Source organism: Felis catus, chromosome X (assembly GCF_018350175.1).
Source record: "Felis catus isolate Fca126 chromosome X, F.catus_Fca126_mat1.0, whole genome shotgun sequence".
NCBI lineage: Eukaryota > Metazoa > Chordata > Mammalia > Carnivora > Felidae > Felis > Felis catus.
Genome location: NC_058386.1, coordinates 76,240,261 through 76,267,999, shown reverse-complemented (window position 1 = coordinate 76,267,999; position 27,739 = coordinate 76,240,261). Strand labels below are relative to the sequence as shown.

The 27,739-nt window shown below is 36.2% G+C and overlaps 1 protein-coding gene across 5 annotated transcripts in view; it reads right to left on the bottom strand.

Annotated features, from left to right (window-relative positions):
- The window catches only part of DIAPH2 (diaphanous related formin 2), a 1,008,663-nt gene that overhangs the window by 923,301 nt on the left and 57,623 nt on the right, over positions 1-27,739 (bottom strand). For all 5 annotated transcript variants that reach the window (XM_023249470.2, XM_019824053.3, XM_023249471.2 and 2 more), the window contains one exon: positions 27,144-27,320. In XM_023249470.2, the coding sequence (XP_023105238.1) occupies positions 27,144-27,320 (177 nt within the window). The remainder of the gene's footprint in view (positions 1-27,143; positions 27,321-27,739) is intronic.

Here is a 27,739-nt window from a genome sequence, read left to right as displayed (position 1 = left end):
GAGCAAAGGATTTGAATAGATGTCCCTCTCAAAAAGATATACAAATGGCCAGTAAGCACATGATGTTCAACATCATTATTGATTAGAGAAATGCAAATCAATACCACAATGAGATACCACCTCACTCCCACTAGGACGGCTAGTATACAGAAAGATAATAATAACAAACATTGGTAAGGATATGGAGAAACTGGAACCCTCACACATTGCTGGTAAGAATGTGAAATGATGCAGCCACTTTGGATAATAGTCTAGCAGTTCCTCAAAAAGTTATGCAAAAAGTTACCTCATGACCCAGCTCATACCCAAAAGAAATAAAAACGTATGCCGACACAAGAACTTGTATATGAATGTTCATAGCAGCAGGATTAAAGGGTAGAAACAATCCAAATTTCCATCAAGTGATGAATGGATAACGAAAGTGGTATGTCCAGTCATAAAGAAGAACGAAGTACTGATAAATGCTATAGCATGATGGAACCTTGAAATCACATAATGCTGAGTGAAAAAAGCCAGTCACAAAAGACCACATATTGTATGATTTCCATTTATACTAAATGCCCAGAATTGACAAATCTATAGAGACAGAAAACAGATTAGTAGCTGTTAGGGGCAGAGGAGAGGGAATAAGAGTACTGGGGTGTGACTGCTGATAGGTATGGTGTGTTTTTTTTTTTTTTTTTGAGTGATAAAAATGTTGTAAAATTGTTTGATGGTTTCACAACAATTTAGTTTGAATATACTAAAAAATACACTGAACTATGTATTTTAAGACAATGATTTTATGGTATGTGAGTCATATTTCAACTTTAAAAAATAAGTACATTTATCACTTTATTTTCTTAATGCTGGCTATTAATACTTTTTAATCATGGAAAGTAATGGGCACTAAAAATATCAACATTATTTTTTTTAATTTATTCATCTCTTTTGAGAGCAAGAGGGCATACTAGTGAGCAGGGGAGGGGCAGAGAGAGAGGGAGAGAGAATCCCAAGCAGGCTCCATGCTGTCAGAACAGAACCTGATGCAGGGCTCGATCTCACTAACCACAAGATCATGACCCAAGCGGAAACCAAGAGTCAGTCACTTAAACACCCAGGCACCCCAATATTAACATTATTTTTAAAACTCATATAAGTAGCCATGAAAAGAAATCAAACTGCATCTATGTATAGAATGGTAACTTCACTGACACCAAAAGTCTCTTGATCTATATTTGCATGCATTGCGGTGACTCCTATGATTTCTTCAAGGTCAATACTTAATACATTTTATTTATATGTACATAGGATTCTTCTTCCTAATCACCTATATCACTGACTCTACCCCTATCTTTCCTATCTTATCTCCTTATTTCTCATTTGTATATTTTCCTTCTTAATGACTTACTTGAAGACAGAAGACATCTTTTTCCTCTCTCTCACAGGCTAGACTTAGCATTGTAGAGTCAAAGTAGAATCACAGAAAAAAGGCTGGATAGCACTTTTAATGTAGTCCACAGATGCTCTGAGTTGACTTCAACTAACAGAGAACCTACCACTTCACAGGCAGCCCATCCCATATTAGGGAAGTGTAATTTTTCCAACTTTTTTTTTGGAATACTAAATGTAAAACATGTACAATGAAACAGAATAGTAAGTTAAAGTGGCAGAACTGTATCATCATTCTTTCTTTTCTACTTTCTAAATATTGAATCAATTATTTACTGGACAAGTGCCATGCACCAAGGACTATGCTACAGGAGTGCAAATTGAAAGACAGCTTGTATCCACAAATTAAATGAGTTATTTATGAATCACTTAAAACAATGCGTGATACTTAATAAATGCCTATTTGTTAAATAAATAAAAATAAATAATTCATGGTCCAGTAGGGAAAATAGATATACAAACAGAGGCACATATTTTCACAGAGGCACATGTATGATAGTTTTGGAACACAGAGGATAGATGGAAAGATCAGAAAAGTCTTTACCAGGATTTGGGTCTTAAAGGATGAGAAAAATATTAGTGAAGGCAAGGAGACTAGGTAGGAAACCACAGTTGTCTTCTGTTCTATTTGGCTGCTCAACAGCATTTAATTTTAATACATCTTCCCAGTGTCATTCCCACCTAAGCAAGAAAGAATCCATAAAAACTACATCTGCCAGATTGCCTTATAACTAGAGTACAGACATGTGGCTTAGTTTCCACCAATGAAATGCATTTCTAGGATGTGTGGATTCAGAAGTAAACTATGTAAGGAAGCAGGCCACAAGTAAGTGCCATTTTGCTGGCATGGGTGGAAATAAGAGGTGATATGGTTATGGAAGTGTGGGCAGCATCTGCATGTTTTTCATGACAGTTTGACCAGGTGGTTCCAGGGTGGCAACAGCTCCTTCACTGAACTCTCTATTTCAGCTGTGTGGTTCTGGATGTTATTCCTGTAATATTATCTGAAGCTTGTCTCTACAACCCTCCTGATTCAAGAGCTATTTAATATGTTTTATAGTTATATATAACTAGTCAGAAAAGATTCTCTTATATTCTATAACATAGGCTACTGAAGTAATTCATGAGACTAGTGATAAGAGTCTGAATTAAGAGAGACAGTAGTCAGTCTGGACAGAGGTTAATAAATTCAAAAACCATGTAAATGGTATTTGGAGGCATCATTCTCTCCTTAAAGCTAAGGTATACCTACCTACCTGCTTCAACTTATCTCCATGTGACATGGCTTACCATCCATATTTATTTTTCTCAAGTACTCTGTAGTTTGATAAATACAAGGAAGAAAAGGACTACTACCTCCATCATCTTCAAATACTTTACCTCTATTAATTCAGCCTCTGATTTTATGACCTTATTGGCAAGCACATCATTCTGCTGACTCATAGTATGTTTCCACCAAAACCCCTAAGCACTGTTCACAAATGCTAGGCTAGGTTTCTACTGCCTCAAAACATTCTGGTTAAATTACAGTACCCTACAAATGTGGTTAACATGAATCTGCATACCCTAAGTAGAATCAACTCTGGAATGCTAACAAGATTGAGTGTATCTGTACGCCTCACAGCCAGGCCTAAGAATGTGGCAGTACCACCTTCAGCACTCTCTAGGTAGAGAGTTGGCTCTCCTTCCAGTGATGTTTCTACATTATAATGTGTCTCCATTAAATTTTTAATGGCCTATAGTGCTAATATCATGCCATCAGAGTAAAATCATGGAGATAAGCATGACAATAAAGGGAATATGAGATTATATGCCTCAGAAGAGTTCTATCAAGTTAAAGTATGGTCATGAACACTAAGCTTGCTGTATATTAACTACCCTTCAAAGAATGCTAGATTTTAGTGTTATCATCACCTCTCTAGTCTCATTTTTTACCAGTTTTCATCTTACCCCTATATTTTAATAATACAATATTGGCTGTAATTTTTCTACATATACTATGCTATTATACCTTCCCATTACTCTGTTCATGATGCTGTTCTCTCTGCCTAGAATGCTGCCATCTTCATCACCCTATTAATCCTCTATTAACCCTCACCCCATCTCAACCCACTCCATCCCACCCAAATCCTTATCTAACTCTTATCCTTTTGATTCACCTTCAAATTTCCCCCTGAAACACCTCACTGAGAAATGACTATCTGCATTCTAGTCTTCCATATTAATTCCTGTATTACTAGCACTTAAATTGAAACTATCTGATAAGTCCATCTTTTCTAAACTCTAAGCTAGCTTGAGGGCAGAATCTGGGTCTTTTTTACCTTTTTCTTATAGAGAGGAGGGAAAAGGACTGAGGGAGGAAGGGAGACAAAGGAAGACAGAGAAAATGAATCTTAAGCAGGCTCCACGTTGAAGGGCCCAACATGGGGCTTGATCCCACAACACTGGGATCATGATCTGAGCCAAAACCAAGAGTCAAATGTTCAACCAACTGAGCCACACAGGTGCACCCCCTTTTTTATCTTTAGACTCCCAGAAAAAAGTATAGTTCCTGGAATTCTCTAAGCATTTAATAAATACTTGTTGAACCAGTGTGAACCTTTTCTCTAAATATTTTAATTTGCTTTACAGCCATCAGCAATTTTTATACCTATAAATTTGCTGCATAAGTTGACTGAGAATAGGTACCATTCATATGAACAGAAAAGACCATAAAGACTCATTTTATTCTTATAGAAATAAGAAGCATACTGCTAATCAGGCAGCTAATATTTCCAAATCATTAACTCTAACTTTATAATACAATCATTAAACAGAGCAATAATCATAATTCAATATTAATTGTAAACAATATAACTGAATGTGAAACTCTTCTAAACACACTAGTTCTTACAGTACTTCAAAACACAAAAGCAAGCTTTCAGTATGTTTAACATTTAGTTACTACTTCTATAATACATGAGAATATAGTATTTTGTAGTTTCAAAAAACATTGTTTGCAGTCTAAATAACTGACCATTTACAATATTTTTAAAGCCATATTTGTAAACAATAAACCAATTTTTCTCCTTCCATATATGCCATGATGCAATGTTCACACTGTATGTAAATTCATGTCTTCAGAAAATAAACATATTTTTAAAGTTATTACTGGGGAGCCATATGAGAATAAAGTCAAATCAGAAGGTTAAAAGTTGAACCACCTCCCTATTCATTTTTGTTCATTCATTTATTCATTCATTCATTCTCTCTCACTCTCCTCCCATCCCCTCTCACTCTCCCTCTCTCCCCTCATAAATGTTTAAATGAGTAACAACATAATGTTTAAAACTTTCTTATCTTCCAAGACTATTTTTTTTCTTAACTCTTCCACTGATTTCTATTTTGCATTATGAGAAGTAAACGTCAACTTTTTATGTTTTCACATCTTTTTCCTTCCTTCTATAGATTTGCTATAAATTTCGATATATTTTCTATAAACTGTTTCTGTTTCTGCAATATGTCTTCATGCCAGTTTAAGGCTGAATTTTCCACTTGCTGTTTTAAAATCTGAACTTGACTACACCATCAAATGCTTGCCCTCTTCTTTCACTTCTCCATAGTAATTATTCAAGTATTCTTTAACTTCTATTTTGATGGGAACTGTATCCCTGAAGAGAATGAACCAATGATACCCCAGTACCTAAAAATATGCTCTAGCATGAACAATGATTATGTTATGTTTGATTACTTTAAGGTTATAAATGGGTTCTTACAGCATTTGTTTAGTTTATTATTTTCTAAAGATACATTCCATAATTCCTCTATCATCTGAACTTGAAAGAATTGAACATTTCTTTCTAAAACCCCAATAAAATTTTCAAAAATTTGCTCCATTATTAAGTAGTTGGCCAATTCTACCTGATATTAAATAACTACCTCAATGTTTTCAAAAGATCCAGTTAACTTTACCCATATAGACTGTAGTCATAGAACATATAAATCTCAGATGGTAAAAAAATTTAAAGGAAAAAAATTGTCAAATACAGTATCTCTGAAAACAATATAAAGCCAAAGGCAGGAAAAAACATGACATTGAATGAATGTTATTGAGTATGGTACAAATCATCTATTTCTGCTTTCAGGTCTTATTGGAGAGATGCAACTTTGAATACCTACATATACCTCTTTACCATCAGTAGGGTAAATTCAGAATGTATGTTTAGATATTAGAAAACAGTGAAATGCTATTTTCACTTTCCCACAATCCTTACTCCTGAGCTTAACATGTATATACACAAATACGCACAAAAAATACAAGAAAATAAGTTTTAATATCTAACATGATAACACTGGATCCATAGGCCAAATGGTACATGAGGCATCATAGGGAAAGAGTGGGGTATTCACAATGCAAATCTGTTTACTGTCAGTGTACTAAACCACACTGCAGCTTACATGTACTTGGTTTAATGCATTTACGGGGTATTTTATCTAGTTTTAACTAAATCAGTCATCAAAAATAACCTAAAATTAAAAATCTGTATTCAAAGATTTCGGCAAACACAAAAGATGGAGGACAGCAGGATTAACAGCAAAAATTCAAGCACAAGCAGACAAGAAAATGTCAACTGCTACATCTCCTTCTTGCAAGTCTGAGCCTTTCATCTATCACATCATATGATTAAAATAATAAAAATGTAAGGCTAATAGCTGACCCCACAATATTAAAAATTATTAAGGTAGCTATTTGAAATATGGATGTATACCAATTATCAATGGTGATTCCCATTTTATATGCATATTGTACCTTAAAATATTAGCTAATAATACTACAAAGCCACCTCAAACCAAGCATTCAGAACATGAAGAAAACTTTTTGAATTTTCTCAGCAATAATTAGAATCACGTGATACTCAGGGCACCTGGATGGCTCAGTCAGTTAAGCATTGGACTCCTGATTTCTGCTCAGGTCTTAATCTCAGGGTTGTGAGTTCAAGCCCCACACTGTGCATGGAAACTATTTTTTTTTAAAAATCCAGCACTTTAGTGAAATTTTGTAAACTTAATGGCACGTGTTTAGAAGCCTCTTTTTGTGTGCTCACTTCGGCAGCACATATACTAGAAGCCTCTTTTGGGGTGTCTGGGTGCCTCAGTCAGTTGAGCGTCCAATCCTTGGTTTCAGCTCAGGCTGTGATCTCACAGTTTGTGAGTTAGAGCCCCACATGGGACTCTGTGCTTGCAGCTTGGAGCCTGCTTGGGATTCTCTTTCTCCCTCTCTATCTGCCCATCCACCACTCAGGCTGTGTCTGTGTCTCTCAAACAAATAAATAAACTTTAAAAAAAAAGCCTCTTTTGAACTTTTTATTTCATGACAGCAAAAGACAAAGGTCCACTGATATTGTGGAAACTCTTAGTAGAAGCAGCTGAAATACATGCAAAACAACATAGCATTAAACTAAAACACATTCCTTTGTCAACAAATACCATCAGAAGACCCGTAGAAATCATATATATATATACATATATACATATACATATACATATCATATATCATATATATATCATATATATATCATATATACATAGCATATCATATACATATACATATACATATATATACATATACGTATATATATACATATATATACATATATACATATATATACATATATATACATATATATATGTTTATATATGTTTTATATATACAAGTATATATATTTATATACATTATGTATATTATATATATTATATATTTACATATATAAATATATTATATATTTATATACAAGTATATATGTTTTATATAAAACATTTATATAGAACATATATAAATCATATATATAAAACATATAAACTGTGGGAGTTTTATTGCAGACTTGAATGAAAATACAGTTTAAAAAAACAACTCAACTTATATTATTTTGCTATATTGTTTCAATAATGAAATATAGAAACTACTTTTCTTTGAGTCACTAATGCAACAATCTAAAAGAAAAAAACATTACCAATGTAACTGATTTACTTAATAAAAAGACGTTTTATGAAAAAACTGTAAGTGGAAAAGATTCCTAAGTAAGGTTATCCCACATGTAAAATTTAAGCCATTGCAAAAGGAATTGAAACCAAAGTACACAAAGTGCTAAAGAGTCAAGAATGTAGTTCTTTTTAATAAAAGCAAGATATTTCAAATAGTGTAGAATATGATATCTTGAAATGAAATAAGAAGTGGGCATGAAACCATTGTACCTCACAGATATTTCTGGTTATCTCAAGACAAAATACTTAAAAACTGCTGAAATTTAGCATGATTTAGGCATTTTTCATTCACAAAAATACTAGTAATCCCTCGAAAGTTTAACAATTAGTAAGAAAGTAACTGCTTTTCAAATAAACTTCATTAAAAACACACTGGCAAACCCAACTTCCCTGTCAGTCTCCTTCACCCTTTAATGACTCACCTCTTTCCCCTTCTTCCTGGCATCAGAAGCAATGTCTAACAGCAGACATGAGTAGACAAACATGGGGGTGAGGGTCTCCACATTAAGGATGTGGAAAGAAAAATGCAGAGTCCATGTCCCTTATGACATCAGTTGAAGCCCATTTCTTAAAGCCCATTTGACCCATGTATTTAAAAATATAAAAATGCAACACTCCAATTAGTTGCAAGAACAACTGACTATCATGAAGGAAGATGGAAATTTACTAGCCATGGTTCAGCAGAAAACATTTGCTTGATTCCTGGATTGGACTGAGAAAAGTTAATACTATGATTAATAAGTGTTGCTAATGATGTTCTTGTTCCACTTGGACCTACATATCCCTGTCAGATTTATGTTTCAACTATAATAGACATTAAACCAAATATCCAAATGAAATGAACTTGGAACTAAACCTTCTAATTATTATGGTTTTAAACAAGACATAAAAAATAATGACACAGTGACATTGTACTCACTAAAAAGTTAATCATAACAGCAAAGGCTTTTTGTGCCATTAATAAATAAATTCATTTTAAATCATTTTAAAATCTTATTCATTTCAGGGTGCCTGGGTGGCTCAGTTGCTTAAGCATCCGACTCTTGATATCAGCTCAGGTCATGATCACACGGTTCATTAGATCAAGCCCTGCACTGGGCTCCACGCTGAGTGTGGAGCCTGCTTGGGATTCTTTTCACCCTCTCTTCCCTCTCCCCTGCTCACGCTCTCTCTCTCTCTCTGTCAAAATAAATAAATAACCTTAAAAAATCTTGTTCATTTCATGTTTTTCTCATTCTTTATTCTGTCTGTATTTTATATGCCTGTTACACACACACACAAACACACACATACACACACACACATATACACACACGTATGTATGTATAAAATTTTTAAATAAAATAGATTAAGGTTACTTGCTCAAACATACATTTTTTTTTCTAACAGGATAGTAAGTCAAAACATTTAGAGACACTACACTAGTGCAGAGGTTGACAAACTTTTTCTATAAAGGACTAGACAGTAAGTATTTTAGGTTTTGTGGGTCACAGGGTCTCTGTCACAACTGTTCAACTCTGCAGTTGTGACACAAAAGGAGCCATCAATGATATATAAACTAATGGTTATGGCAGCATTCAAAAATACTTTATGTACACTGAATTTCACATAATTTTCATGTACCCTGAAACAGTCTTTTGGGTTTTTTTTCAACCATTTAAAAATATGAAAACTATTCTTAACTTTTGAGCCATACAAAATAAAATCCTAGAGGCAGAGATAGTGTATTTGTCATCTTTATGTTCCCCTGGACCTAACAAAGTATCTGGCATTCAGTGAAGAGTTGTCAAATAAACTTCTCCATTTATGAAAAGACAGAAATCTGTCTTAGCTTTTTATTTTTCACAATTACACCTTATGACCTGCTATATCACCCTTATCAGAACATAAGCTTCTTGATGATAATAGTTGCCCTTCATTTCTTCTCTGCTCTTTTTCCTCCGAGCTTAGAACAGTACCTGGCATATAGAAGGCATTGCACCTTGACAAACTAAATTGTTCAAACTTTGAGAATGCTTTAATGCCAAAATGAAAGACTGAAAATTCATAAGTGACACTGGGCTTCATAGTATATTCATATCTTCCCTGTATCCTGAGTCCCTGCACTGACTTAAATGCTCACAGTAGCCTATTTCCAGCTGTCCTACTACCATGGAAATCATTTTCTTTTTTTTTTTTACTTTCCTCTCTCCCTGACTAAACTCTGAACTCTATGGAGGCAGTGGAGGTACTGCATTCATCTTTGTATCTCTAGCATGCAGCAACATGGCACACTGCACATATAAAAAAAAATGGTTATGGTGGGGCGCCTAGGTGGCTCAGTCAGTTGTGTCTGACTTTGGCTCAGGTCATAATCCCACGGTTTGTGCGTTCAAGCCCTGTGTTGGGCACTGTGCTGACAGCTCAGAGCCTGGAGCCTGCTTTGGATTTTGTTTCCTTCTCTCTCTCTGCCCTCCCCCACTCACGCTCTGTCACTCTCTCTCTCTCTCCTCTAAAAATTGAATTAAAAAAATTTAAAAAAAATTTAAAAGAAATTACAGGCAACTTTCCATCATCAGTAAGAAGTAATCCATCCCAAACTAGTTTTACCTACCAACCAATATACTTCTGTGTTGCCTTCTATTTCCACTGAGCATATGTGCAAGGAAAACATGTTAATTTTATATTTAGCTTAAATGAAACATTATTAAAGATAGATGCTACAAAATGCCATTTTTTTTACATTTTTATGTGCTTAAATTTAACTTCAAACTCACCCACTTACTAGCTTAGGCAAGTTACAGAACTAATCTGTTTAGACTCTCACTAAGCTTCAATTTCTTTTTGTGAAAATGGAGTAAAACTATGTTGCCTGCTTTGTGACATTTTCATAAGGATCCACTGAAATAATACATGTAAACTGTTTAGTTACATGCCTGGCCAGTAAGTGCACAGTAAATGAAAGCTATGATAAATCACAAAACAACTTCTTCAGTGTAAACTGATTATGGTCAAACTAAAGATAATATAGAAAATATATAATGTTCACTGTACAAGTAGACTTCTCTCAAAGAGATACAATCCTTAAAAATATGTATTGATCTTTTGGTTACTTTTAATCAAATCATATTTATCTGTTTTTCTGAAATTCCCAAGGAAAGAAAAATTCCCATTGGGGGAAATGTGGCTCTCTGTTGTACCTCTCTTTAAATCACACTTACGAGTCCACAAGCAAATATTAAAAAAAAAAAAAAAAACATAATGCATTTAACCAGGATAGTGGTAATTTTCCCATCAAACATTAGAATATTCAAATCACAAAATGGAAATGTTGTAGTAAGTTTTACAACATTGTAAACATGGTACAGAAAGTGAAGAGTTTAGAAACTACCAAGAATCATTTTTGCCTAGGGCTACAGTTACAAAAAAGGCAGGTGCATGTCTGAAAAAGAGCAAGAAAATGGGGAGAGTAGCATAGAAAGATGTCAAAGAGGGTGGGGATCAGATCATATGGGGCCTTATAGACTATTATAAGTGTAATGGCTTTTGTACACTGAGTGAAATGGGGAGCCATGGTAGAGATTTGATAAGCCAAATGACATGATACTGTTCAGGTTTTAAATGGATACTGTTTCTTTGTTGAGAATATACTGTAGAGGGTGATGGTGAAGCACAGAGACCAATTAAGAGTTGTAGTTCTAGTAGTCCTACCACTCTCATGGCAGCCCAGGTGAGATTTCAACTAGTGTGGGACCAGTGAAGGTGGTAAGAAATGGTCAGCTATTGCAAGTACCTTACACTGAAGGTAGAGTTAATGTGTTACATAATGAATTGAATGTGAGAAAAATATTCAAAAACAATTCCAAAGATTTTTGCCTGAGTAACTGGACAGATGGATATACCATCAACTGAGAAGGGGAAGACACTGGAAGGAGAGCAGTTTTGGAGGGGAATATCAGCAGTTCATCTTTAAATATATTAGTTTTGAGATGTCTATTGACCATCCAAGGTGAGATGTTGATTTTGAAGTTTTATATATGAGTCTAGAGTTCAGATATGAGAACTAAACTATAGGTAAATTTAAGAATTGTGAGCACACAAATGGGATTTAAAAGCACAGTACTGGTTGTAATTACCAAAGAAGGTAGAAAAGAGAGGGGAAGAGAGGGGAAGAGAAAAAAAGTGTAGAAAGAGAGGGGAATATGTCCAAGGACTGATCCCTGGGCTTCTCCTCCATTTAAAGTTTGAGAACATGAAAAGGAATCAGCAAAGAAGATTGAAAAGAAGTAGCTAAAGAAGCAGGAGGAAAACTAAATCAATGTTGGGGGTGAAGGAGGGGGAAGCATTTCAAAGTGGAGAGAACGATCAACTGTATCAAATGTTACTAATAAATCAATTAAGATGAGACCTTAAAACTGATCATGGGATTGATTAGCATGAAGATCTTTGGTGACACTGATAAGAGTAGTTTTCATGGAATGGTGGAATGGAAGCCCAGCTGTGAATGAGTTCAGGAGAGAAATTAGAAGTAGTAAATATAACCCAAATTACAGGGAGGTGTTTTGCTTCAAAAGAGAGTAAAAACTGAACAGTAGCTGGAAAGGGAGATAAGGTCAAGATAAGGTTTGGTAAATGAGACAGCATGTTTGCAATAGTACTGGGAATGTTACAAGAGAGGAGAAAATTACTGGAGGGGTGTCAGGCTGGCTCAGTTGGTTAAGCGTCTGACTGGATTTCAGTTCAGGTCATGATCTCATGGTTCGTGAGCTTGAGCCCCACATCAGGCACCACACTGAAAGTGTGAAGCCTTCTCGGAATTCTTTCTCCCTCTCCCACTTGCATGTGCGCTCTCTCTCTCTCTAAATAAATAAAAATTTAAAAAAAAAAGGGAACAGTGTCCTTGACTAGGTCAAAAGGAATGTAACCTTCTACATGAAGAGAAGAATAATGACCTGAAAAGTTGATCTATGGTGACAGGTAGTAAGAAACTATGTGAGTGCAGACACTTAAAGTTAGGTAGATGTAGTAGTGCTAGGAATCTGTGGAAGCTCTCTTTTGATTGCTTCAATTTACTCAGTAAATTAAACAGCAAGGTCATCAGTAGAGAATAAAGATGGGAATACTTCTGAAGATTGAACAGCAAGTAAAAGTGTAAAATGGAAATCTAGCAGCATAGTTGAGGGAATGGGGTAGAAACATATAAAATGACTCTCTGAAAACATAAAGGCTTATTTGGAGCTTTAGAAAAGGAATTGGTTTTGGAATCATTAATAGGAATTAATAGGGATTACTACTGGATTAGAATGGTCAAAACCTGAAGGACAGGAAGAGGACCAGTTTAGGAAACTGTTTTCATAGCTCACAAGAAACAATTACAGAGGGATATTGTCTAAACTAGGGCAACAACAGCTGAAGAATAACAGAGGAAATATGTTAAGAGTGACTGCAAAAGCAGAACAATGGGATTTGGCAAGCAATTAGAAGTGACTGAGAAAACAAACACAATTAAAGACTGCTATAAATGTTGAGCTTAAGTGAAGTGGAGTATGGCAATGCCACGGGAAAACTTGAAGAACTATTTCAATACTGCAAAAATTAGTAACCGATTGGTAAGCAAATTAAAGTAGTATCATTTGAGTGAAGTATGAGTGAAAAAAACAAAGAAGATTTTAAAAGATTAAAAGTTTCAATAGTGTCAGGAACGTTTCTGTTGTTGCTGTCCTCATTGTTTGCGTTAAGATAAAACAACCAAGTGCTAAAATGATGGGCAGTCTAGGTAATTGGGAAATATTGGCAAATAAAGAAAGAACAGAGCTTTATTTGTTAACGGAAGAGAATGAAACAAAACATTTATAAAACTATCTATACAGAAAGCTTACATTCCAGGCACTACTATGGTAATATCATCCCCTTTAAACCTAAAAATAAATTTTCGAGAAGTTATATAAACTTTGCAGTGTAGTGCAATAAATGGCAGAGCCAAATTCAAACCCAAGTCGGATAACCCCAAAGTCTAAGATTTTAACCACTACACAATTTATGCTCTGTAAAATTATGGACCTGGGAAAGGTAATATAGGTTGTTTAGCGTCCAAGGAGAATTTCAGATTTTAAGATCTTGGAGGTAGAAACATTTAAAAGAAAACACAATCCAAGGTATATTCATGAGTGTAGTTAGCTAAATATATATACATGCAGATGTCAAAGTTTAGGAAATCAAGGAACTAAGAGCAAAAATGCATTGAAGGAGTTCCCAATACAATAGCTGAAATAACTGAAATGAATAGTAAGGGAAAAGTAAAAAGGATACCTAAGTGCTATTACTGTCAAGGAAGGTCAGCACATAATAGACTTCACAAGACAAAGGGTCATTGAAAGGTGGTTCAAAGATAACACTAGCAGGAGAAGCAGGAAAGAGGGTGTACCACAGAGTTAGGGAAAAATGGCTGAGGGTAGCAATTCAAGGACTTTTATCAGGGGAAAAGCCAGATGCCATTTGTGGCTAGATAAGAGAAGTCAAGAGAAAGGTTTAAAGATAAAGGGAATTTGTTTGCATTCATTCAACAACATTGCACAAGTATTTATTGAAGGCCTGCTAACTCTTAAAAGGACAGGAGCAAAATAGTGAGGTTGGGAAAGAGATATTGACAAGATGTTCTATACTGAGCACAGTTGAAGAGTAGAGTTTTTAAGTGATTCTTAACCTTTCATTGTGGTATAGATAAGGGGACCTGTGAAACTCCTATGAACCCTAACTCCACATCAATAAACATCCACAAAATCTTAACAATATTAAGTGGGATACAATTATAAATGAATGAATGATGAATCAGAATCTCCAGCATTCCTCTGGTCAAGCAAAATAATGTCCTATGTCCCAAATTCTCCCCTCACCATCCTGCTACCATAAACTTCTGAATACTCAAAGTATTATCTTATTATCTAACACAAGAAATAATCTAGTCTGCAAGCTATAAAATATAAGTAACATGCTAAAAATGTAGGTTATATGACTGCTAATAGAACAAACTTGGAGGAATTAATACATCTATATCTTCCACTGTTTTTTTTAACTTTTAATTTAAATTTCAGTTAGTTAACATATAGTGTAATATTAGTTTAAGGTGTACAATATAATGATTCAACACATCCATACATCACCCAGTGCCAATCACAACAAGCGCATTCCTTAATCCCCATCACCTATTTAACCCATTCCCTATATCAACCTCCCTCTGAAAACCATCAGTTTCTTTTCTATAGTTAAGAGTCTCTTTATTGCCTTGCCACTCTCTTTTTTATTCCCTCCACTTATGTTTTCTTTCCTAAAATTCACGAGTGAAATCATATGGTATTTGTCCTTACCTGACTTATTTCACTTAGCATAATACTCTCTACTTCCATCCATGTCCTTGCAAATGGCAAGATTTCATTCTCTTATATGGCTGAGTAAGAGTCCATATATATATGTATGTGTATATGTATGTATATATACATACATACAAAACACAAACTTATACATTCATCAATCAATTCACAAAAGGGAATTTTCCATACCTAGCTGTTGTAGATAATGCTGCAACAAAAATCAGACTCCATATAACCCTTTTAATTACTAGTTTTGTATTCTTTGAATAAATAATTAGTAGTGCACTGGCTGGATCATAGAGGATTACTATTTTTTTCTTTTATTTTTTTAATGTGAAAATTATTGTCAAATTGGTTTCCATACAAACCACAGTGCTCATCCCAACAGGAGCCCTCCTCAATACCCATCATCCACTTTCCCTTCCTCCCCACCCCCCATCAACCCTAAGTTTATTCTCAGTTTTTAAGAGTCCCTTATGATTTGGCTCCCTCTCCAACCCCTTTTTTTTATTTCCTTCCCCTCCCCCATGGTCTTCTGGTAAGTTTCTCAGGAGCAACTTAAGAGTGAAAACATATGGTATCTGTCTTTCTCTGTATGACTTATTTCATTTAGCATAACACTCTCCAGTTCCATCCATGTTGCTACAAAAGGCCATATTTCCTTCCTTCTCATTGCCATGTAGTATTCCATTGTGTATATAAACCACAACTTCTTTCTCCATTCATCCATTGATGGACCTTTAGGCTCTTTCCATAATTTGGCTATTGGTGAAAGTGCCGCTATAAACATTGGGGTACAAGTGCCCCTATGCATCAGCACTCCTGTATCCCTTGGGTAAATTCCTAGCAGGGCTATTCCTGGGTCATAAGGTAGATCTATGCTTAATTTTTTTATGAACGTCCACACTGTTTTCCAGAGTGGCTATACCAGTTTGCATCCCCACCAACAGTGCAAGACGGTTCCCGTTTCTCCACATCCTCGCCAGCATCTATAGTCTCCTGATTTGTTCATTTTAGCCCCTCTGACTTACAGGAGGTGGTGTCTGAGTGTGGTTTTGATTTGTATTTCCCTGATGAGGAGCGACGTTGAGCATCTTTTCATGTGCCTGGTGGCCATCTGGATGTCTTCTTTATAGAATTGTCTATTCGTGTCTTCTGCCCATTTCTTCACTGGATTATTTGTTTTTCAGGTGTGGAGTTTGGTGAGTACTTTATAGATTTTGGATACTAGCCCTTTGTCCAATGTCATTTGCAAATATCTTTTCCCATTCCGTTGGTTGCCTTTTAGTTTTGTTGATTGTCTTCTTTAAAGTGCAGAAGCTTTTTATCTTCATGAGTTCCCAATAGTTCATTTTTGGTTTTAATTCCCTTGCCTTTGGGGATGTGTCAAGTAAGAAATTGCTGAAGCTGAGGTCAGAGAGGTTTTTTCCTGCTTTGTACTCTAGGGTTTGGATTGTTTCCTGTCTCACATTCAGGTCTTTTATCCATTTTGAGTTTATTTTTGTGAATGGGGTAAGAAAGTTGTCTAGTTCCATCCTTCTGAATGTTGTTGTACAGCTCTCCCAGCACCATTTGTTAAAGAGACTGTCTTTTTTCCATTGGCTATTCTTTCCTGCTTTGTCAGAGATGAGTTGGCCATACGTTTGTGGGTCTAGTTCTGGGGTTTCTATTCTATTCCATTGGTCTATGTGTCTGTTTTTGTGCCAATACCATGCTGTCTTGATGATGACAGCTTTGTAGTAGAGGCTAAAGTCTGGGATTGTGATGCCTCCTGCTTTGGTCTTCTTCTTCAATATTACCTTGGCTATTCGGGGCCTTTTGTGGTTCCATACAAATTTTAGGAGTACTTGTTCTAGCTTCAAGAAGAATGCTGGTGCAATTTTGACTGGGATTGCATTGAATGTGTAGATAGCTCTGGGCAGTATTGACATTTTAACAATATTTATTCTTCCAATCCATGAGCACAGAATGTTTTTCCATTTCTTTATATCTTCTTCAATTTCCTTCATAAGCTTTCTATAGTTTTCAGCTTACAGATCTTTTACATCTTTGGTTGGGTTTATTCCTAGGTATTTTATGATTCTTGGTGCAATTGCGAATGGGATCAGTGTCTTTATTTGTCTTTCTGTTGTTTCGTTATTAGTATATAAGAATGCAACTGACTTCTGTACATTGATTTTGTATCCTGGGGCTTTGCTGAATTCATGTATCAGTTCAAGTAGACATTCTGTGGAGTCTATCGGATTTTCCATATATAATGTCATGTCATCCGCAAAAAGCGAAAGCTTGACTTCATCTTTGCCCATTTTGATTCCTTGGATTTCCTTTTGTTGTCTGATTGCTGATGCTAGAACTTCCAACACTATGTTAAACAACAGCAGTGACAGTGGACATCCCTGTCGTATTCGTGATCTCAGGGGGAAAGCTCTCAGTTTCTCCCCATTGAGGATCATATTAGCTGCGGGCTTTGATGATGTTTCAGTATGTTCCTTCCATCCTGCCTTTTTCGAGGGTTTTTATTAAGAAAGGATGCTGAATTTTGTTAAATTCTTTTTCTGCATCGATTGACAGGATCATATGCTTCTTACCTTTTCTTTTATTAATGTGATGTATCACACTGAATGATTTGCGAATGTTGAACCACCCCTGAAGCCCAGGAATGAATCCCACTTGATCATGGTGAATAATTCTTTTTATATGCTGTTGAATTAGATTGGCTAGTATGTTATTGAGAATTTTTGCATCCATATTCATCAGGGATATTGGCCTGTAGTTCTCTTTTCTTGTAGGGTCTATCTCTGGTTTGGGAATCAAAGTAATGCTGGCTTCATAGAATGAGTCTGGAAGTTTTCCTTCCCTTTCTATATTTTTGGAAAAGCTTGAGAAGGATAGGTATTATCTCTGCTTTAAATGTCTGGTAGAATTCCCCAGGGAAGCCCTCTGGTCCTGGATTCTTATTTGTTGGGAGATTTTTGAAAACTGATTCAATTTCTTTGCTGCTTATGGGTCTGTTCAAGTTTTCTATTTCTTCCTGTTTGAGTTTTGGAACTGTGTGGGAGCTTAGGAATTTGTCCATTTCTTCCAGGTTGTCCATTTTGTTGGCATATAGTTTTTCATAGTATTCCTTGAGAATTGCTTGTATTTCTGAGGGATTGGTTGTAATAATTCCATTTTCATTCATGATTTTATCTATTTGGGTCATCTCCCTTTTATTTTTGAGAAGCCTGGATAGAGGTATATCAATTTTGTATATTTTTTCAAAAAACCAACTCTTGGTTTCATTGATCTGCTCTACATGTTTTTGAGATTTTATATTGTTTATTTCTGCTCTGCTCTTTATTGTTTCTCTTCTGCTACTGGGTTTGGGGTGTCTTTGCTGTTCTGCTTCTATTTCCTTTAGGTGTCCTGTTAGATTTTATATTTGGGATTTTTCTTTTTTCTTGAGATAGGCCTGGATTGCAATGTATTTTCCTCTCAGGACTGCCTTTGCTGCATCCCAAAGCATTTGGATTGTTTTATTTTCATTTTCATTGGTTTCCGTATATATTTTTTTTAATTTCTTCTCTAATTGCCTGGTTAACCCATTCATTCTTTAGTAGGGTGTTCTTTAACCTCCATGCTTTTGGACCATTTCCAGACTTTTTCCTATGGTTGATTTCAAGCTTCATAGCATTGTGGTCTGAAAGTATGCATGGTATGATCTCAATTCTTTTGTATTTATTGAGGGCTGTTTTGTGACCCAGTTTGTGATCTATTTTGGAGAATGTTCCATGTGCACTCGAGAAGAAAGTATATTCTGTCGCTTTGGGATGCAGAGTTCTAAATATATCTGTCAAGTCCATTTGATCCAATGTATCATTCAGGGCCCTTGTTTCTTTATTGATCCTGTGTCTAGATGATCTATCCATTGTTATAAGTGGAGTATTAAAGTCCCCTGAAATGACCACATTCTAATCAATAAGGTTTCTGATTGTTTTATAAATTTGGGGTCTTTCAGATTCAGTGCATAGACATTTATAGTTGTTAGCTCTACCTGATGGATAGACCCTGTAATCATTATGTAATGCCCTTCTTCATCTCTTGTTACAGCCTTTAATTTAAAGTCTAGTTTGTCTGATATAAGTATGGCTACTCCAGCTGTCTTTTGACTTCCAGTATCATGATAGATAGTTCTCCATCCCCTCACTTTTAATCTGAAGGTGTCCTCAGGTCTAAAATGAGTTTCTTGTAGACAGAAAATAGATGGGTCTTCTTTCATTATCCATTCCGATACCCTATGTCTTTTGTTTGGAGCATTTAGTCCATTTACATTCAGTGTTGTTATTGAATGATATGTGTTTAGAGTCATTGTAATGTGTGTAGGTTTCATGCTTGCAGTGATGTCTCTGGTACTTTGTTGTCCTTGCAACATTTCACTCACAGAATCCTCCTTAGGATCTCTGGTAGGGCTGGTGTAGTGGTGATGAGTTCCTTCAGTTTTTGTTTGGGAAAACCTTTATCTCTCCTTCTATTCTGAATGACAGGCTTGCTGGATAAAGGACTCTAGGCTGCATATTTTTTTGTTCATCACATTAAAGATTTCCTGCCATTCCTGTCTGGCCTGCCAAGTTTCAGTAGATTGTTCTGCCACTAGTCTTATCGGTCTCCTTTTATATGTTAGAGCATGTTTATCCCTAACTGCTTTCAGAATTCTCTCTTTATCCTTGTATTTTGCCAGTTTCACTGTGATATGTCATGTAGAAATCGATTCAAGTTACATCTCAAGGGAGTCCTCTGTGCCTCTTGGATTTCAATGCCTCTTTCCTTCCCCAGATCAGGAAAGTTTTCAGCTATGATTTGTTCAAGTATACCTTCAGCCCCTTTCTCTCTCTCTTCTTCTTCTGCAATTCCTATGATATGGATATTGTTCTGTTTGATCACATCACTTAGGAAAGTTTTCAGCTATGATTTGTTCAAGTATACCTTCAGCCCCTTTCTCTCTCTCTTCTTCTTCTGCAATTCCTATGATATGGATATTGTTCTGTTTGATCGCATCACTTAGTCTCTAATTCTCCCCTCATACTCCTGGATTTTTTATCTTTTTCTCAGCTTCCTCTTTTTCCATAATTTTATCTTCTAATTCACCTATTCTGTCCTCTGCCTCTTCAATCTGAGCTGTGGTCGCCTCCATTTTATTTTGCACCTCATTTATAGCTTTTGTAGCTCCTCATGACTATTTCTTAGTCTCTTGATCTCTGTAGCAATAGATTCTCTTCTGTCCTCTATACTTTTTTCAAGCCAAGCGATTAATTTTATGACTACGATTCTAAATTCTTGTTCTGTTTTATTGCTTAAATCATTTTTGATCAATTAGTTAGGTGTCTCTGCTTCCTGGAGTTTCTCTTGAGGAGAATTCTTCCGAACTCTCCTTTTGGGTAGTCTTTGTGGTGGCTCCAAACTTCAGGGCACTTTCTATGTGCTGTCTGGAGTAACTTGTGTTGGTGGGCAGGGCCACAGTCAGACCCTCTGTCTGCCCACAGCCCACTGCTGGCACCACAGTCAGACTGGTGTGTACCTCTCCCAGGGGCAGGACTCACTGTGGTGTGGTGTGGCCCCTGTCTGGGCTACTTGCACATTGCCACACTTGTGGTTCTGCTTCTATGGGATATGGCCAAGGGTAAATTAGCCTGGGTGGATATGCAAGGTTCACAGGGGCGGGAGGGGCAGGCTTATCTAGCTTTGCTGTCAGTGGTCCCCTGCAGGAGGGAACCTGCAGCACCAGGACATAGGCGGACCCATTGCAGGGATGGATCCACAGAAGCAACAGTGTTGGGCGTTTGTGTGGTGCATGCAAGTTCGGTGACCGGAACTGGTTTCCTTTGGAATTTTGGCCAGGAGATGGGAGAGGGAGATGGCGCTTGCCAGCGCCTTTGTTCCCCCACAGAGCTCTGTCCTTCCAGGGCTCAATAACTCTCCCTCCGGCATCCTCTCGTCCTCCCTGTTCTCCAGGAGTAGAGCTGTTGAGTTTTAACATTCCAGATGTTAAGTCCCTCTGGCTGTCAGAACTCACGGAGTCTGGCCCCTCCGCTTTTGCAAGCCAGACTTCAGGGGCTCTGCCTTGACCAGCGGGCTGCCCCTCCACCTCCCAGCTCCTTCCCGCCAGTCCCTGTAGCATGCACTGCCTCTCTGCCCTTCCTACCCTCTTCCGTGATCCTCTTGTCTACGCTTGGCTCTGGAGAGTCCGTTGTGCTAGTCTTCTGGCGCTTTTCTGGGTTATTTAGGCAGATGTGGGTGGAATCTAAACGATCAGCAGGACGAGGTGAGTCCAGAGTCCTCCTATGTCACCATCTTCCTAATCACTTGAGTACTTCTATTTTTAACTTTCTGAGGGACCTTCATACTTTTCCACAATGACTGCATCATTTTGCTTTCCCACAAAAAGTATAGAGGGGTTTCATATTCTCTACATCTTCTCCAACTGCTATTTATTCTACTGTTAATTTTAGCCATCTAACAGGTATAAGGTGATATTTCAATGTAGTTTTGATTTGCAAATCCCTGATGATCAGTGATGTTGAGCATCTTTTCATGTGTCTTTTGGCCATGTGGATATCTTCATGGAAAATTATTCATTTCTTCTATCCATTTTTTTAAATTGGATTATTAGTCTTTTGGGTGATGAGTTTTCTAAATTCTTCATATACTGTGGATAGTAACCCTTTATCAGTTAACTCATTTATAAATATCTTCTCCAATTCCATAGGCTGCCTTTTAGTTTTCTTGATTGTTTCCTTTGCTGTGCAGAAGCTTTTTCATGTAGTCCCAAAAGTTTATTTTTGTTTTTGTTTCCCTTGCCTCAGGAGATATATCTAGAAAGAATTTGCTGTGGCTGATGTCAAAGTTACTGCCTATGTTCTCTTCTATGATTTTTATGGTTTTGGGTCTTATACTTAGGTATTTAATCTACTTTTAATTTATTTTTGTGTATGGTGTAAGAAAGAGTTCCAGTTTGGGGCACCTGGGTGGCTCAGTTGGTCAAGTGTCCAACATCGGCTCAGGTCATAATCTCACAGTTTGTGAGTTCAAGCCCCACATCAGGCTCTGTGCTAATAGCTCAGAGCCTGGACCCTGCTTCAGATTCTGTGTCTCCCTCTCTCTCTGCCCCTCCCATGCTCATGCTCTGTGTCTCTCTGTCTCAAAAATAAACAAATATTAAGAAAAAAATTTTTAGTAATTAAAAAAAAAAAAGAAAGAAAGAGTTCCAGTTTCTTTCTTTTGCATGTTGCTGTCCAATTTTCCAAATACCATTTGTTGATGAAATGGTCTTTTTCCCACTGGATATTCTTTCATGCTTTGTCAAGATTAATTGACCATATAGTTGTGGGTTCATTTCTGGGTTTTCTATTCTCCTCTTTGATCTATGTGTCTCTTTTTGTGTCAGTACACTGTTGGAATTACTACAGCTTTGAAATATAATGTGAAGTCCAGGATTTTGATGCCATCAGCTTTCCTTTTCTTTGTCAAGGTTGCCTTGACTATTCTGAGTCTTTTGTGGTTCCATATTCTTCCTTACCAGTTTGGATATACTCTACGTACAACTGTTAGTTTTCTGATTTCTGTGCCTAGGACTTTCAGTACTATGTTGAATAAAAGTGGTGAGAATGGACATCCCTGTCATGACTGTAGAGGAAACATTAATTTTATCCCCATTTAGGATTATATCACCTGTGAGTTTTTTATAGATGGGCTTTATTATGCTCAGGTATTTTCCCTCTAAACTTACTTTGTTAAGTGTTTTTATCATGAATGGATGTTGTACTTTGTCAAATGCTTTTTCTGCATCTCTTGGAAGGATCATATGTTTCTTATACATTCTTTTATTAGTGTGGTGTATCACTTTAATTGATTTGCAAATATTGAGCCACCCTTGCAGCCCAGGAAATAAATAACACTTGAGGAATGTTTCTTTTAATGTACTGTTGGATTTGGTTTGCTAATATTTTATTGAGAATTACTGCATCCGTGTTCATAAGGGATATTGGCACTGCAGTTTCTCTCTCTCTCTCTCTCTCTCTCTCTCTCTCTCTCTCGTGTGTGTGTGTGTGTGTGTGTGTGTGTGTGTGTGTGGTGTCTTTATCTAGTTTTGGAATCAGGGTAATGCTCACCTCACAGAATGAATTTAGAAGTTTTCCTTCCCTTTCTATTTTTATCTTCTTTTGTCTTGCTTTAAAATTTTTTTTTCTTTATATTTTGCCAATTTAAATACAATATGTCTTGGTGCTGGTCTGCTTTTGTTTGAGAAGAACAGGTATTAACTCTGCTTAAATGTCTGGTAGAATTTGCCCATGAAGTCATCTGGTCCTGGACTGCTGTGTCCTGGGAGATTTTTGATTCCTGATTCAATTTCTTTGCTGGTTATTGGTCTGTTTAAGTTTTCTATTTCTTCTTATTTTAATTTTGGTAGTTTATATGTTTGAAGTAATTGATCCATTTTTCCAGATTGTCCAATTTGACGGCAAATAGTTTCTCATAACATTCTCTTATAATTGCATTTCTGTGGTGTTAGCTGTTATTTCTCCTATCCCCTTTGTGATTTTATTATTTGGGTCATTTATCGTTAATCTTTGATATGTTTGGCTAGAGGTTTATCAATTTTATTAATTTTGTTCAAAGAACTATGTCCTGGATTCATTGATCTGTTCTATTGTTTTTTTTAACTTTCTATATCATTAATTTCTGCTCTGAAGTTTATCATTTCCTTAATTCTGCTGGCTTTAGGCTTCTTTTGTTGTTCTTTCTAGATCCTTTAGTGTAAGGTTAGGTTGTCTGAATTTTTTCTTGCTTTTTGAGGTAGGCTTGTATTGCTATGTGCATCCCTCATATGACCACATTTGCTGCATCTCAAAGCTTTGGACTGTTCTTATTTTCATTTGTTTCCATGCATTATTTTCATTTGTTTCCATGTATTTTTTTTATTACTTATTTGATTTCCTGATTGACCCATTCATTCTTTAGTAGCATGTTGTTTAACCCCCATGTACTTGTTGTCTTTCCCTATTTTTTCTTGTTGGTGACTTCTAGTTTCATAGCATTGTGGTCAGAAAAGGTGCATGGTATGACTTCAAAATTTTGTATTTGCTGAGCCGTATTTTGTTACCAAACATGTAATCTGTTCCAAAGAATGTCCCATGTGCACTTGAAAATAATGTGTTTTCTGCTATTTAAGAATGGAATATTCTGAATATATGTGTTAAGTCCATCTAGTCCAGTGTGTCATTCAAAGTCATTGTTTCCTTATTGATTTTCTTTAGATGATCTGTCCACTGGTGTAAGTGGGGTGTTAAAGTCCCCTATGATTTTTGTATTATTATCAATGAGTTCCTTTATATTTGTTATTATTTTATAGATTTGGATGTTCCCATGTTGGTTTCATAAATACTTAAATTGTGATATCTTCTTTTTGGATTGTACCCTTTATTATTATATAGTGCCTTTCAGTATCTTTTGCTATACTTTTTGTTTAAAAGTCTATTTTGTACAATTTAAGTATTGCTACTCTTTCTTTGGAAATTGATTTGGATGATTGATGTTTTTACATCCCCTCACTTTCAATCTACATTTGTCTGTATGTCTAAAATGAGTGTCTTGTAGGCAGCATATAGATGGACTTGTGCGTTTTTTTAATCCATTCTATCATTCTATGTCTTTTGATTGGAGCATTCAATCCATCTACATTCAAAGTATTATTGATAGATATATATTTATTGTCATTTTTATTACCTCTTTTGTGATAGTTTCTGGAGATTTTTTCTGATCTTTTCTTGTCTTTCTCACGTTCATGGTTTGCAGATTTTCTTTAGTGATATATTAGGATTTTTTCTCTTTATTCATTGCATGTTCATTAATGGGTTTTGATAAATGGTTACCATTCAGTTTGTATATAACTTCTTTTGCAAATAGCACTCTATATTAAGTTGATGTTCATTCAAATTTGAACCTATTCTTTCCTCCTTTTCTCCCCACATTTAGGTATATGTCACTATATTTTCCTTTCTGTGTGTATGAGTTCCTGAACTGATTTTTACAAAAAATATTCATTTTTATTGCTTTACTATTTCTTGCCTTTATTCTGTCACTTTTGGTCTCTCCTTTGCACTCAAAGAGTCCCCTTTAATATTTCTTGCAGGGCTGGTTTAGTGGTCACGAACACCATTAGTTTTTGTCTGAAAAAGTCTTTACCTTGCCTTCTATTCTGTACATTAGCCTTGCTTGACAGAATATTCTTGGCTGCAGATTTTTCCCATTCAGAAAGTTGAATATAGTATGCCACTCCCTTCTGGCTTACCAAGTTTCTGTTGGGAAATCAGCCGCTAGCCTTAAGGGTCTTCCCTTGTAAGTTAAGGACTTCTTTTGTCTTGCTGCTTTTAAGATCTTTTCTTTATGACTATATTTTACCAATTTAAATACACTATGTCTTGGTGTTGGCCTGCTTTTGTTGATTTTGATGGGAGTTCTCTGTGCCTCCTGGAACTGGATGTCTATTTCATCCCAGATTAGGGAAGTTTTCAGCTATTATTTCTTCAAATAAATCTTCTGCCCCCTTATCTCTCTCTTCTTCTTGAAAATCTATAATATAAAAGTTATTCCATTTGATGGTTATTAAGTTCCCTAAGTCTATTCTTATTTTGCATAATTGTCTCCTTTGCTCAGCTTCATTACTTTCCATTACTTTGTCTTCTAGGTCATTAATTAGTTCCTCTACTTCTTCCAGCCTGCTGTTCATTGCATCAGATATTTCTAATCTTGTTTATTGCACTCTTCATGTGTGATTCTTTTTTAATTCTTTTATCTCTGTAGTTAGGCTGTCACTAACGTCTTCTTTTCTCAGTCCCAGTGAGTATCCTTATGAACATTGCTTTTAATACTCTATCAGGCATGTTACTTATATCTGTTTTGCTTAGATTTCTGGCTGAGGCCTTATCCTATTCTTTCATTTGGGATATATTCCTTTGTCTTTGCATTTTGTCTAAGTCTCTTCTTCTGTAGGAGAGAAAAGCCAATTATGTCCCTACTCTTTTGTTCCTAGAGAGGTGTCTCTGTGAACACTGCCTCTCAGGGGCAAGCTCAGAGAACAGCAAACAATCTCCCCATGTGTGCCCCAGGTGTTTCAATGACATCTGTCCCTAGGTTGTTTGCCTGCCTTCTCTCAAGGCACAGGGCAATGCCCTCAGGGCTCTATCCCAGCCAAACCTGTTGACCTTTAAAACTCCAGGCTTTAAGCCTTGCTGGTTGCAAGAACTCAGGAAATTCAGCCCATCAAATTTTCTAAGTCAATGGATTTGGGGAAATGTTCTCCTTGTGCACTCCCCTGTGTGCATCTCTCTCTCTCTCTCTCTCTCTCTCTCTCTCTCTCTCTCTCTCTCATTCTCTCTCTTTCTCCCTTCTACTTGACCATGGCTCCATCCCCTACTCAGCAGCTGTGATCTATCTGTTTGTCCCTTAAACCATATCTTTGCATGCACTTCCTACCTTCCTCCATGTGGCCTCTTTTCTCTCTTTAGTTGTGGAGTTTGTTTTGTCAGTCTTCAGGTCAATTTCTGAGGTATTTAGAATAATTTGATAGTTATCTAGTTGTGTTCCTGAAATGAGCTGAGCCTAGAGTCCTCCTACTTCCTTTTTCTTCTCCTTCTCCTTCCAGGCATTATTTCCCCTCTACTGTTTTTTTTCTTTGCTTGTCTGTTTGTTTTACTGTCTTCCTAACTCTGTTCCATATAAACAACAAGATACCTTGTGCTGTTTTCCAGAAAGTGAACTTTGGTCTGTTTTTCTTCACCAAAAACAGAAACACAAATGAGTTCATTGAAAAACTGATTCAATGTGCAGGAGACCACAAAATACTAGAGGACACAAATAAGACAGCCCTTGCTTTCCAGAGATCATAGTGGAAGTGATAGTCAGGTAAGGATATTTTAACTCAAGTCAAAAAACATACTTCTGAAGGGGCACCTGGGTGGTTCAGTTGGCTAGGCATCTTACTTCAGCTCAGGTCATGATCCTGTGGTCTGTGAGTTTGAGTCCCACGTCAGGCTCCGTGTTGACAGCTCAGAACCTGGAGCCTGCTTCGGATTCTGTGTCTCCCTCTATCTCTGCCCCTCCCTCCGTCTCTCTCGCTCTCACTCTCAAAAATAAACATTTAAAAAATTTTAAAAAGCATACTTCTGAAAATAGTTCTGTTGTATCAACAAGTTTCTGGACTCTCCTTCACATGATATAAATGCAATCCATACAAACACACATACTTAAAAACCTGTAATACTCTGGGCACACACATTTTAAAATTACAACAAAAGTAAGGTACAAACTTACCATCATTTTTTCAAAAAGATCCAGTACTTCCTTTTCTGACAAATTCAATGATCGTTCATCATACAATGGCTGAGCTGCTGGAAACTCACTCATTGCAACTTGAGAATCAATAGGATGCTGAATAAAAGGTTTTTCTTTTTTGACAGTAGATTTTCTAAAACTTGTAATTCGGTCACGCTACAAAAAGAAAAAAAAAAAGAAACTCTAAGAAAGAAATCCAGAATCATAAATATGAAGTACTGAAACACCAAAATAGCACTTAGTATAATACTGTCTTTTGACAAACTTATTTTAAGCAAGAATTTCTAGTTAGAGATTGTACAATTTTGAAACCTTTTAATTCAGTCTCAGAAGTCTGAGGTGTGAAAAGTAGTCCTCCAAGGTAAACCTTAGTGCCTCATCATTTCCACTTTACACTGTAAATAGGTAAATAAAAGTCTTGCATCAAAGTTATGTAGTTGTTTGAGGGACAATAGTGGCAACTTTTGAATTATGAGAAATAAAGAAAGGAATAAAAAAGAGCCCCAATATTCACTTCTCAGGTGGGAAATTACAGTAATGTTTCTCTCTTCAAAGTGCCAAAAATTATGACAAGG